Source organism: Bos indicus, chromosome 14 (genome assembly GCF_029378745.1).
Source record: "Bos indicus isolate NIAB-ARS_2022 breed Sahiwal x Tharparkar chromosome 14, NIAB-ARS_B.indTharparkar_mat_pri_1.0, whole genome shotgun sequence".
In the NCBI taxonomy this organism is placed as follows: domain Eukaryota; kingdom Metazoa; phylum Chordata; class Mammalia; order Artiodactyla; family Bovidae; genus Bos; species Bos indicus.
In genome coordinates, this window is record NC_091773.1 from 1,047,128 (window position 1) to 1,060,669 (window position 13,542).

A 13,542-nucleotide genomic window follows, 5' to 3' on the forward strand; every position below is an offset into this window, starting at 1 on the left:
TGGGTGTGCCCCGTGATCGCTGACCACCCTGACGCCCCAGGCCCTGCTGGAAGAGATTGAACGCCATGCTGAAAAGGTAGAGGAGTGCCAGAGGTTCGCGAAGCAGTACATCAACGCCATCAAGGTGAGGCTCTGTGGCCTCGGGGCCCGGGGAACAAGGCAGTGGGGGCGACCTCTGAGGGCCCCCCCGCCAAGGCCACGCTGGGCAAAGCCTGCAGGCAGTTTCAGGGGCGGGGTGGGGCGGGCAGAGCTGGCAGGCATTGGTGTGTCTCTGCAGGACTACGAGCTTCAGCTGGTCACGTACAAGGCACAGCTGGAGCCAGTGGCCTCGCCGGCCAAGAAGCCCAAGGTCCAGTCGGGGTCCGAGAGCGTCATCCAGGAGGTGAGGCTGAGGGGCGGTGGGGCTGGTGGGTGGGCGGAGCCAAAGCCACGCAGGGCCTGGTGGGCTCTGGGCAGGGGCAGGGCTGACTGTGGGCGTCCCTCTGCCCCCAGTACGTGGACCTGCGGACTCGCTACAGTGAGTTGAGCACGCTCACCAGCCAGTACATCAGGTTCATCAGTGAGACCCTGCGGCGCATGGAGGAGGAGGAGGTAGGGCTGCCAGGGTGGGGAGGCCGTCCCGCCGTCCCCCCCAGATGTGGCCCCTGGGACGCGTCCGAGCGCACCTGGCACAGCACGGCCCACCCCCCACGGCCTGGCACTGCACGGCTCTCCCCGTGGTGGCTGTTGTGTGCCCCGGGCCGCCCCTGGCTCTGTGTGTCCCTTCTCGGGGTTCTGCATTGGCCTTTTCACTTGGCCGCCTGCTCTGCAAAGACTTGGGCTTGTTTGGTTGTGGGGACCGGGAGGGGCGTCACGGCGAGGCAGGGCACTGGCCTGTCTGTCTCCTACCACCCCCCGAGGTGAGCCCTCTGTCTGGCCTACCTGCAGCCTCTTCCCTGAGCTGAACTGCAGACTGTCAGGTCTACATGATGCCCATGCTGGCCACCTGCCCTGCCGGGTTGGGGGGGGCCAGAGCAGGCCACGGGCATCAGCAGTGCTCAGGCAGGGCTGTGCGGTAGTCATGGTTCCTGGATCCTGCAAACCTCTTGCTTTGCTCTCTCTCTCTCTCTCCCTCCGTTTGTCTGTCTCCATCGCCTGTCTGCGGGAAGAGGGGAGGACGCTTGGGTCTCCTTCCCCAGGCTGGTGAGCACTGTGGGGCCAGGCTGCGCTCACTGCCCCGAGTGCCCCGGGGGGGGGTGCACGTGATTCCCCTCAGCCAGGTCATGACCTGTGTCCTCCCCCAACCCCTGCACCGTGCTGAGCTGTGGTGGCACTGAATCGCGTCCCAGGAGCAGCCGCGGTGTGCTCACCGCTGTCTCTGGTTCTCTCCCTCTCTCTGCCACGGCCGCAGAGGCTGGCCGAGCAGCAGCGAGCGGAGGAGCGGGAACGGCTGGCTGAGGTGGAGGCTGCACTGGAGAAGCAGCGGCAGCTGGCTGAGGCCCACGCCCAGGCGAAGGCGCAGGCGGAGCGCGAGGCCCAGGAGCTGCAGCGGCGCATGCAGGAGGAGGTGGCACGCCGGGAGGAGGTCGCGGTGGATGCGCAGCAGCAGAAGCGCAGCATCCAGGAGGAGCTGCAGCAGCTGCGGCAGAGCTCGGAGGCGGAGATCCAGGCGAAGGCCCGGCAGGTGGAGGCAGCCGAGCGCAGCCGGCTGCGCATCGAGGAGGAGATCCGAGTGGTGCGCCTGCAGCTGGAGACCACGGAGCGCCAGCGCGGCGGGGCGGAGGGCGAGCTGCAGGCGCTGCGGGCGCGGGCAGAGGAGGCTGAGGCACAGAAGCGGCAGGCCCAGGAGGAAGCAGAACGCCTGCGGCGGCAGGTGCAAGACGAAACCCAGCGCAAGCGGCAGGCTGAGGCTGAGCTGGGCCTGCGTGTGAAGGCGGAGGCCGAGGCGGCAAGGGAGAAGCAGCGGGCCCTGCAGGCGCTAGAGGAGTTACGTCTGCAGGCCGAGGAGGCAGAGCGGCGCCTGCGGCAGGCAGAGGCAGAGCGGGCACGCCAGGTGCAGGTGGCGCTGGAGACAGCACAGCGCAGTGCCCAGGCGGAGCTGCAGAGCAAGCACGCCTCATTTGCTGAGAAGACAGCGCAGCTGGAGCGCACCCTCGAGGAAGAGCACGTGACCGTGGTGCAGCTTCGTGAAGAGGCCACACGCCGGGAGCAGCAGCAGGCGGAGGCCGAGCGTGCCCGCGAAGAGGCCGAGCGTGAGTTGGAGCGCTGGCAGCTGAAGGCCAATGAGGCGCTGAGGCTGCGGCTGCAGGCAGAGGAGGTGGCACAGCAGAAGAGCCTGGCGCAGGCCGAGGCGGAGAAGCAGAAGGAGGCGGCAGAGCGGGAGGCGCGGCGGCGTGGCAAGGCAGAGGAGCAGGCAGTGCGGCAGCGCGAGCTGGCGGAGCAGGAGCTGGAGAGGCAGCGGCAGCTGGCGGAGGGCACTGCGCAGCAGCGCCTGGCCGCCGAGCAGGAGCTGATCCGGCTGCGCGCCGAGACAGAACAAGGTGAGCAGCAGCGGCAGCTGCTGGAGGAGGAGCTGGCTCGGCTACAGAGCGAGGCGGCTGCCGCCACGCAGAAGCGCCAGGAGCTGGAGGCTGAGCTGGCCAAGGTGCGGGCTGAGATGGAGGTGCTGCTGGCCAGCAAGGCGCGGGCCGAGGAGGAATCACGCTCCAGCAGCGAGAAGTCCAAGCAGAGGCTGGAAGCCGAGGCCGGGCGCTTCCGCGAGCTGGCAGAGGAGGCTGCCCGCCTGCGCGCGCTGGCGGAGGAGGCCAAGCGGCAGCGGCAGCTGGCGGAGGAGGATGCGGCGCGGCAGCGGGCAGAGGCTGAGCGGGTGCTGTCCGAGAAGCTGGCTGCCATCAGCGAGGCCACGCGGCTCAAGACGGAGGCAGAGATCGCACTTAAGGAGAAAGAAGCCGAGAACGAGCGCCTGCGGCGGCTGGCGGAAGACGAAGCCTTCCAGCGGCGGAGGCTGGAGGAGCAGGCAGCCCAGCACAAGGCCGACATCGAGGAGCGGCTGGCACAGCTGCGTAAGGCATCTGAGAGCGAACTGGAGCGGCAGAAGGGGCTGGTGGAGGACACTCTGCGGCAGCGGCGGCAGGTGGAGGAGGAGATCCTGGCCCTTAAGGCAAGCTTCGAGAAGGCAGCCGCCGGCAAGGCGGAGCTGGAATTGGAGCTGGGGCGCATCCGCGGCAACGCAGAGGACACGCTGCGCAGCAAGGAGCAGGCGGAGCAGGAGGCGGCGCGGCAGCGGCAGCTGGCCGCAGAGGAGGAGCGGCGGCGCCGGGAGGCCGAGGAGCGTGTGCAGAAGAGTCTGGCAGCTGAGGAGGAGGCTGCGCGGCAGCGGAAGGCTGCGCTGGAGGAGGTGGAGCGGCTCAAGGCCAAGGTGGAGGAAGCGCGGCGCCTGCGCGAGCGCGCGGAGCAAGAGTCTGCACGGCAGCTGCAGCTGGCGCAGGAGGCTGCCCAGAAGCGGCTGCAGGCGGAAGAGAAGGCGCATGCCTTTGCAGTGCAGCAGAAGGAGCAGGAGCTGCAGCAGACCCTCCAGCAAGAGCAGAGCATGCTGGAGAGGCTCCGTGGCGAGGCCGAGGCTGCCCGGCGTGCGGCGGAGGAGGCAGAGGAGGCGCGCGAGCGGGCCGAGGGCGAGGCAGCGCAGTCCCGACAGCGCGTGGAGGAGGCGGAGCGGCTGAAGCAGGCGGCGGAGGAGCAGGCGCAGGCTCAGGCGCAGGCGCAGGCCGCCGCAGAGAAGCTGCGCAAGGAAGCTGAACAAGAGGCGGCGCGGCGGGCGCAGGCAGAGCAGGCGGCCCTGCGGCAGAAGCAGGCGGCCGATGCGGAGATGGAGAAACACAAGAAATTCGCGGAGCAGACACTGCGGCAGAAGGCCCAGGTGGAGCAGGAGCTGACGGCACTGCGGTTGAAGCTGGAGGAGACGGACCACCAGAAAAGCATCCTGGACCAGGAGCTGCAGCGGCTGAAGGCGGAGGTGACCGAGGCCGCCCGACAGCGCAGCCAGGTAGAGGAGGAGCTATTCTCCGTGCGCGTCCAGATGGAGGAGCTCGGCAAGCTCAAGGCTCGCATCGAGGCGGAGAACCGCGCCCTTATTCTGCGCGACAAGGACAACACGCAGCGCCTCCTGCAGGAGGAGGCCGAGAAGATGAAGCAGGTGGCGGAGGAGGCCGCGCGGCTGAGCGTGGCGGCTCAGGAGGCAGCACGGCTGCGTCAGCTGGCGGAGGAGGACCTGGCTCAGCAGCGGGCCCTGGCGGAGAAGATGCTCAAGGAGAAGATGCAGGCAGTACAGGAGGCCACGCGGCTCAAGGCCGAGGCGGAGCTGCTGCAGCAGCAGAAGGAGCTGGCCCAGGAGCAGGCCCGCCGGCTGCAGGAGGACAAGGAGCAGATGGCCCAGCAGCTGGCACAGGAGACGCAAGGCTTCCAGCGGACCCTGGAGACTGAGCGGCAGCGGCAGCTGGAAATGAGCGCGGAGGCCGAGCGGCTCAGGCTGCGTGTGGCTGAGATGAGCCGGGCCCAGGCTCGCGCGGAGGAGGACGCCCAGCGCTTCCGGAAGCAGGCGGAGGAGATTAGCGCAAAGCTGCACCGCACAGAGCTCGCCACGCAGGAGAAGGTGACGCTGGTGCAGACGCTGGAGACACAGCGGCAGCAGAGCGACCGGGATGCCGATCGCCTGAGGGAGGCCATTGCGGAGCTCGAGCGCGAGAAGGACAAGCTCAAGAAGGAGGCTGAGCTGTTGCAGCTCAAGTCTGAGGAGGTATCTTGCGGCGGAGGGTAGGGACCTCGGGTGGGGTCTGTTCTGGGAAAGGTGCGCCTGGCCGGGTGTCCCTGACCGCCCCCTATCCCCTTGACAGATGCAGACGGTGCAGCAGGAGCAACTGCTGCAGGAGACGCAGGCCTTGCAGCAGAGCTTTCTCTCCGAGAAGGACAGCCTGCTGCAGCGGGAGCGCTTCATTGAGGAGGAGAAGGCCAAGCTGGAGAGGCTCTTCCAGGACGAGGTGGCCAAGGCACAGAAGTTGCGGGAGGAGCAGCAGCGACAGCAGCAGCAGATGCAGCAGGAGAAGCAGCAGCTGCTGGCCAGCATGGAGGAGGCGCGGCGGCGGCAGCGTGAGGCTGAGGAGGGTGTGCGGCGCAAGCAGGAGGAGCTGCAGCTCCTGGAGCAGCAGCGGCAGCAGCAGGAGCAGCTGCTGGCGGAGGAAAACCGCCGGCTGCGTGAGCGGCTGGAGCACCTGGAGGAGGAGCATCGGGCCGCACTGGCCCACTCCGAGGAGATCACCGCTGCTCAGGCAGCGGCCACCAGAGCCCTCCCCAACGGCCAGGATGCGACCGACGGCCCAGCTGCAGAGCCAGAGCATGCCTTCGAGGGCCTGCGGCAGAAGGTGCCGGCCCAACAGCTGCAAGAGGCGGGCATCCTGAGCACAGAGGAGGTGCAGCGGCTGGTGCAGGGCCACACGACGGTGGCCGAGCTCACGCAGCGGGAGGACGTGCGCCGCTACCTGCAGGGCCACAGCAGCATCGCGGGGCTGCTCCTGAAGCCTGCCAATGAGAAGCTGACCATCTACGCCGCCCTGAGGAGGCAGCTGCTGAGCCCGGGCACCGCTGTCATCCTGCTTGAGGCCCAGGCAGCCTCAGGCTTTCTCCTGGACCCAGTGCGGAACAGGCGGCTGACCGTCAACGAAGCTGTGAAGGAGGGTGTCGTGGGCCCTGAGCTGCACCACAAGCTGCTGTCGGCCGAGCGCGCGGTCACTGGCTACAAGGACCCGTACACCGGGGAGCAGATCTCCCTCTTCCAGGCCATGAAGAAGGACCTCATCGTGCGCGAGCACGGCATCCGCCTGCTGGAGGCCCAGATCGCCACGGGCGGCGTCATCGACCCCGTGCACAGCCACCGCGTGCCCGTGGACGTGGCCTACCAGCGCGGCTACTTTGACGAGGAGATGAACCGTGTGCTGCAGGACCCCAGCGACGACACCAAGGGCTTCTTCGACCCCAACACGCATGAGAACCTCACTTACCTGCAGCTGCTGGAGCGCTGCGTGGAGGACCCCGAGACAGGCCTGCGGCTGCTGCCGCTCACAGATCAGGCTGCCAAGGGTGGTGAGCTGGTCTACACTGACTCGGAGGCCCGGGATGTGTTTGAGAAGGCCACTGTGTCGGCGCCATTCGGCAAGTTCCAGGGCAAAACGGTGACCATCTGGGAGCTCATCAACTCCGAGTACTTCACGGCCGAGCAGCGGCGGGACCTCCTGCGGCAGTTCCGCACAGGCAAGGTCACCGTGGAGAAGATCATCAAGATCGTCATCACCGTCATCGAGGAGCACGAGCAGAAGGGCCAGCTCTGCTTCCAGGGCCTGCGTGCCCTGGTCCCTGCTGCCGAGCTGCTTGAGAGTGGGGTCATCGACTGGGACCTCTTCCGCCAGCTGCAGCTGGGCGAGCGCTCCGTGCAGGAGGTGGCTGAGGTGGAAGCTGTGCGGCGGGCCCTGCGGGGCTCGGGTGTCATTGCAGGCGTGTGGCTTGAGGAGGCGAGGCAGAAACTAAGCATTTATGAGGCTCTGAAGAAAGAGTTGCTGCAGCCAGAGGCAGCCGTCGCCCTGCTCGAGGCCCAGGCTGGCACCGGGCATGTCATCGACCCTGCCACCAGCGCACGGCTGACTGTGGACGAGGCAGTGCGCGCCGGCCTGGTGGGCCCTGAGCTGCATGAGAAGCTGCTATCGGCCGAGAAGGCTGTGACCGGCTACAAGGACCCCTACTCAGGGCAGAGCGTGTCCCTGTTCCAGGCCCTGAAGAAGGGCCTCATTCCCAGGGAGCAGGGCCTGCGTCTACTGGACGCCCAGCTGTCCACGGGGGGCATCGTGGACCCCAGCAAGAGCCACCGTCTGCCCCTGGATGTTGCCTGTGCCCGCGGCTACCTGGATAAGGAAACCAGCACCGCCCTCACAGCGCCCAGAGATGACGCCAAGACCTACTACAACCCCCGTACTTGGGAGCCGGCCACCTACAGCCAGCTCCAGCAACAGTGTCGCCCCGACCCACTGACAGGCCTGAGTCTGCTGCCGCTCTCGGAGGAGGCAGCCCGGGCCCGGCAGCAGGAGCTCTACTCTGAGGTCCAGGCCCGCGAGGCCTTCCAGAAGGCCACTGTCGAGGTCCCTGTGGGCAGCTTCCAGGGCCGGGCAGTGACCATCTGGGAGCTCATCAACTCCGAGTACTTCACAGCCGAGCAGAGACAGGAGCTGCTGCGGCAGTTCCGCACGGGCAAGGTCACCGTGGAGAAGATCATCAAGATCATCATCACCATAGTGGAGGAGGTGGAGACCACGCGGCGTGAGAGGCTCTCCTTCAGCGGTCTCCGTGCCCCAGTGCCGGCCAGCGAGCTCCTGGCCTCTGGCATCCTCAGCAGCTCCCAGTTTGAGCAGCTCAAGGACGGCAAGACATCAGTCAAGGACTTGTCAGAGCTGGACTCAGTGCAGACCCTCCTCCAAGGCAGTGGTTGCCTGGCTGGCATCTACCTGGAGGAGTCCAAGGAGAAGGTGACCATCTACGAGGCCATGCGACGGGGCCTGCTCAGGCCCAGCACTGCCATCCTCCTGCTTGAGGCACAGGCAGCCACGGGCTTCCTAGTGGACCCTGTGAGAAACCAGCGCCTGTATGTCCACGAGGCTGTGAAGGCCGGTGTCGTGGGCCCCGAGCTGCATGAGAAGCTGCTGTCGGCCGAGAAGGCTGTGACTGGGTACAAGGACCCCTACTCGGGCAGCACCATCTCTCTCTTCCAGGCCATGAAGAAGGGCCTGGTCGTCAGAGAGCACGGCATCCGCCTGCTGGAGGCCCAGATCGCCACGGGCGGCATCATCGACCCCGTGCACAGCCATCGTGTGCCCGTGGACGTGGCCTACCAGCGCGGCTACTTCGACAAGGAGATGAACCGCGTGCTGGAGGACCCCAGCGACGACACCAAGGGCTTCTTCGACCCGAACACCCGTGAGAACCTCACGTACAGGCAGCTGCTGGAGCGCTGCGTGGAGGACCCCGAGACGGGCTTGCGGCTGCTGCCACTGAAAGGGCCGGAGAAGGCGGAGGTGGTGGAGACCACGCGGGTGTACACTGAGGAGGAGACACGGAGGGCCTTCGAGGAGACGCAGATCGACATCCCCGGGGGCGGCAGCCACGGGGGCTCCACCATGTCCCTGTGGGAGGTGATGCAGTCCGACCTGATCCCCGAGGAGCAGCGGGCCCAGCTGATGGCCGACTTCCAGGCTGGCCGGGTGACCAAGGAGCGCATGATCATCATCATCATTGAGATCATCGAGAAGACCGAGATCGTGCGCCAGCAGAACCTGGCGTCCTACGACTACGTGCGCCGCCGCCTCACAGCTGAGGACCTGCACGAGGCCCGGGTCATCTCTCGCGAGTCCTATAGCCTGCTCCGGGAGGGCACCAGGAGCCTCCGCGAGGTGCTGGAGGCCGAGTCTGCCTGGCGCTACCTCTACGGCACGGGCTGTGTAGCTGGCGTCTACCTGCCCGGCTCCAGGCAGACCCTCACCATCTACCAGGCCCTCAAGAAGGGGCTGCTGAGCGCCGAGGTGGCCCGCCTGCTGCTGGAGGCGCAGGCAGCCACGGGCTTCCTGCTGGACCCGGTGAAGGGCGACCGGCTGACCGTAGATGAAGCCGTACGGAAGGGCCTGGTGGGCCCCGAGCTGCATGACCGGCTGCTGTCGGCCGAGCGGGCCGTGACCGGCTACCGTGACCCTTACACGGAGCAGACCATCTCGCTCTTCCAGGCCATGAAAAAGGACCTGATCCCCGCCGAGGAGGCCCTGCGGCTGCTGGATGCTCAGCTGGCCACGGGCGGCATCGTGGACCCACGCCTGGGCTTCCACCTCCCGCTGGAGGTGGCCTACCAGCGTGGCTACCTCAACAAGGACACACACGACCAGCTTTCAGAGCCCAGTGAGGTGCGCAGCTACATAGACCCCTCCACGGACGAGCGCCTCAGCTACACACAGCTGCTGCGGCGCTGCCGCCGCGATGAAGCCAGCGGCCTGTTCCTCCTGCCGCTCTCAGACGCCCGCAAGCTGACCTTCCGTGGCCTGCGCAAGCAGATCACGGTGGAGGAGCTGGTACGCTCGCACGTCATGGATGAGGCCACGGCGCAGCGGCTGCAGGAGGGCCTGACCTCCATCGAGGAGGTCTCCAAGAATCTGCAGAAGTTCCTCGAGGGTACCAGCAGCATTGCTGGCGTCCTCGTCGATGCCACCAAGGAGCGGCTGTCGGTGTACCAGGCCATGAAGAAGGGCATCATTCGGCCTGGCACGGCCTTTGAGCTCCTGGAGGCGCAGGCGGCCACCGGCTATGTCATCGACCCCATCAAGGGGCTCAAGCTGACCGTGGAGGAGGCCGTGCGCATGGGCATCGTGGGCCCCGAGTTCAAGGACAAACTGCTGTCGGCTGAGCGCGCCGTCACCGGCTACAAGGACCCCTACTCCGGGAAGCTCATCTCCCTCTTCCAGGCCATGAAGAAGGGCCTCATCCTCAAGGACCACGGCATCCGCCTGCTGGAGGCCCAGATCGCCACAGGCGGCATCATTGACCCCGAGGAGAGCCACCGCCTACCCGTGGACGTGGCCTACCAGCGCGGCCTCTTCGACGAAGAGATGAATGAGATCCTCACCGACCCCTCAGATGACACCAAGGGCTTCTTCGACCCCAACACGGAGGAGAACCTCACTTACCTGCAGCTGATGGAGCGCTGTGTCACCGACCCCCAGACGGGGCTGCGGCTCCTGCCCCTGAAGGAGAAGAAGAGGGAGCGGAAGACGTCCTCCAAGTCCTCAGTGCGTAAGCGGCGTGTGGTCATTGTGGACCCTGAGACGGGCAAGGAGATGTCCGTGTACGAGGCCTACCGCAAGGGCCTCATCGACCACCAGACCTACCTGGAGCTGTCGGAGCAGGAGTGTGAGTGGGAGGAGATCACCATCTCATCCTCAGATGGCGTGGTCAAGTCCATGATCATCGACCGCCGCTCAGGCCGCCAGTATGACATTGATGAGGCCATTGCCAAGAGCCTCATTGACCGCTCGGCACTGGACCAGTACCGTGCCGGCACGCTGTCCATCACCGAGTTCGCGGACATGCTCTCAGGCAATGCCGGCGGCTTCCGCTCGCGCTCGTCCTCCGTGGGGTCGTCATCCTCCTACCCCATCAGCCCGGCCGTCTCCAGGACCCAGCTGGCCTCCTGGTCCGACCCCACGGAGGAGACAGGCCCTGTGGCCGGCATCCTGGACACCGAGACCCTGGAGAAGGTGTCCATCACGGAGGCCATGCACCGCAACCTGGTGGACAACATCACCGGCCAGCGGCTGCTGGAGGCGCAGGCCTGCACTGGGGGCATCATCGACCCCAACACTGGGGAACGCTTCCCCGTCACCGAAGCCGTCAACAAGGGCCTGGTGGACAAGATCATGGTGGACCGCATCAACCTGGCCCAGAAGGCCTTCTGCGGCTTCGAGGACCCGCGCACCAAGACCAAGATGTCGGCCGCCCAGGCCCTGAAGAAGGGCTGGCTCTACTACGAAGCAGGGCAGCGCTTCCTGGAGGTGCAGTACCTGACGGGCGGCCTGATTGAGCCCGACACGCCAGGCCGCGTGCCCCTGGACGAGGCCCTGCAGCGCGGCACGGTGGATGCCCGCACCGCCCAGAAGCTGCGTGACGTCAGCGCGTACTCCAAGTACCTCACCTGCCCCAAGACCAAGCTCAAGATCTCCTACAAGGATGCACTGGACCGCAGCATGGTGGAGGAGGGCACGGGGCTGCGGCTGCTGGAGGCTGCCGCCCAGTCCAGCAAGGGCTACTACAGCCCCTACAGCGTCAGCGGCTCCGGCTCCACCACCGGCTCGCGCTCCGGCTCGCGCACCGGCTCCCGGGCTGGCTCCCGTCGCGGCAGCTTCGATGCCACGGGCTCAGGCTTCTCCATGACCTTCTCCTCCTCGTCCTACTCCTCCTCAGGCTATGGCCGCCGCTACGCCTCGGGGCCCACGTCCTCCCTGGGGGGCCCTGAGTCCACGGCAGCCTGACCCCTCCTGCTCCCTGCCTCCCGCTCTGCATGTGGCCTCCCGCCCAGGCGCTGGGGTCTCTTTAACATTGAAAGGTGTCTTCCTCCCAAGCGGTGCCTAAAGTTTAACCAAAAAGACTAGACTAACATATTAATATATACCTGCTGTCCAGACAGCCTGTTCCCGGGGACGGGGCCAGTCCAGCCCCACTGACCACTCCACCCCCCGGGTCTCCCTGCTCCTCTTTACCTGCCACTCACCACAGCCAGGTGCCTTGGAGGGTCCAGAGGTGGGCCCCCAACTCAGCCCTCCCATCTCCCCGAGGGGTTCCGTCTGGGCGAGCTTCCCCCAGCCCTGTAGACCAGCCCCACCCAACCCCCAGCCCGACCTGCCTGGGCAGCGGACGCAGCCCCTAGCAGCAGGGCCGTCGGGACCAGCGCCTCTGTCTCCAGGACTGACCCGCTCGCTCTGCGCGGGCGGCAGCGAGTCCTGGTCCCCTCCTCTCCTCGGCTGCTCAGGAAGCCCCTTCCCCATGGGAGGGTGAGGTCCCCGAGCAGACCCAGCTGGCCCAGGCCAGGCCCCCCAGACCCCAGGCCTCTGGCTTCAGCCTTCCAGCCTCAGCTCCCTAGTAAGTGCCTTCTGTGTCCCCCTTCGCACCCCAGGCCCCAAGGACCCAGACCTGGGGTGGGAGACAGATCCTCCTGGTGAAAGGCTCGCCACTGCCCAGCTCTCAGGCGTGCCAGCCAGGTACAACGGGTCCCCTGTAGGTTTCTGCCCGCTGTGGGCCCAGCGCCCCCCAAGGCCTGTGGGGCACCCCTCCCCCGGGTGCTGACTGCCTGCCTCTCCCAGGGAGCCTCAGCCCCCGAGTGGGCCCGGGACGCGGCCGAGGCGGTCCGTGCCAACCAGGCCACCCCGCCGGTGCCACCCGCTCCTGCTCCATCACCCCGGGCCCTGGCGGCTCCACCCCCACCTCCACCCTCTGACTGAGCTTTGCATGTTCCACTAACCCAGGGAGGTGGCGGGTGGAAGCGCTCGGCTTCGGCTGCCTCCGAGGGCAGAACACTAACCTGACCATGGCGGGCCTGCCGCGCTCGCCCCAATAAAAGCAATTCCAACCACCCTGTGGTCCTGTGTCCCTTCTTGTCCAGAGCTCAGTTGTGTGTTGGGTAAGGGTGCTGCAGCCCCAGGCTCTGAGCTTGGCCTGGGTGAAGACGCTGGCCGGAGGCCACGCACTCAAAGAGTGCCCCAGGCTGAGGGACCCAGAGCACAGAGGAGGTGGAGGCCCGGCCAGCTGGGGTCTGCCTGCGCAGCACCCAGGCTGGGTCTGTGACGGGCACTTACACCTTAGGTGAGGCCCTTCAGTCGGTCACTGCCCCCTGGGTACATGGTCCGGTTTGGCCAAGGGTAGCCGTCCAGAGCAGAGAAGACAATGGCAACTCACTCCCGTACTCTTGCCTGGAGAATCCCAGGGACGGGGGAGCCTGGTGGGCTGCCGTCTGTGGGATTGCAGAGTTGGACATGACTGAAGCGACAGCAGCAGCAGCAGCCGTCCAGAGAAGGGGGCAGTCGTGAACACAGGTGGTGGTCGGTGGGCACAGCGTCAGCATCTCCACCACGGCCTCCCTTCCATGCCCCTGTTCATCACGTTCAGTTGATTCCAACTTCTCCAGCATTCGTTCTGGGAGAACTTTAAAGAGGAGGGTGAATGGGTCAGCCACAGCCCCGCTGAGGTCCTTCCTGCCTGAGCTGTCTCCCTACTCTGCCTGGGGAGGGCCAGTCCCTCATCCCCAGGGGTGAGTCCTGGTCCCACGCCCTTGGGCTCTCCTCTCTTGCCCACTTGCAGTTAAAACTGCAAATTGAGCCTGCCCAGGGCATCAACCCTTCTTCTGTGTGTTGGTCAGGGGTCTCCCAGCCAGGACAGTGCCCACTGGGCCAGCTGGCCTCCCATGACAAACAGCTGCTGTACTGGGTGGCCACTGAGGCCGTGAGTTGAGGGAGCCCCCACTGTGCCCCGGACAGCCATGTCTTCCCTTGCTGACCAGGACCACGAGGGTCTCACTGACAGGTTGCAGGGACAAGCAGCACGCGCCCCAGCGGGTCCCGGGCCTGTGGGGGGTGGGCCGTCTCAGCCTCCCCTCTTGGGGTCCTTGGCTCAAGGTCCCGCCCACATGCCATCCCACGGGGTCAGCCATGCCAGGCCAGCAGCTTCCAGAGGGCCTGGCATCGTGTGGCCCTGGATCCGTGCAGCCCCCCTTGACGGAGTGGCTCTGAGGTTCGAAGGGATGTTTCAAGGGACCTGGGGGCGACCAAGAGGCAGGGCAGTGACCTGAAGTGGCCATCTGCCCCTTGTTGCTAGCTGGTCTCTGGTTGCTGTTGCCTCCGGGGTCTTGCTGGGAGACTGCTGTGCACAGTGAGAGGGGTTGGGCCCGGCTGGGAGGGGCACCTCACCAGCCTGCGTGGGGCCACCTCAATGGGAGCCCAC

The 13,542-nt window shown here is 66.6% G+C and overlaps 1 protein-coding gene across 18 annotated transcripts in view; it reads left to right on the forward strand.

Annotated features, from left to right (window-relative positions):
• PLEC (plectin) overlaps positions 1–12,178 on the forward strand; it is a 56,566-nt gene extending 44,388 nt beyond the window's left edge. For 17 of the 18 annotated variants that reach the window (XM_070803057.1, XM_070803058.1, XM_070803066.1 and 14 more), the window contains 5 exons: positions 41–124; positions 278–382; positions 493–591; positions 1,391–4,771; positions 4,869–12,178. In XM_070803057.1, the coding sequence (XP_070659158.1) occupies positions 41–124; positions 278–382; positions 493–591; positions 1,391–4,771; positions 4,869–11,081 (9,882 nt within the window). In that variant the 3' untranslated portion in view covers positions 11,082–12,178. The remainder of the gene's footprint in view (positions 1–40; positions 125–277; positions 383–492; positions 592–1,390; positions 4,772–4,868) is intronic. The other variant, XM_070803073.1, reaches the window with a different exon arrangement.
• Positions 12,179–13,542: the final 1,364 nt, after the last annotated feature.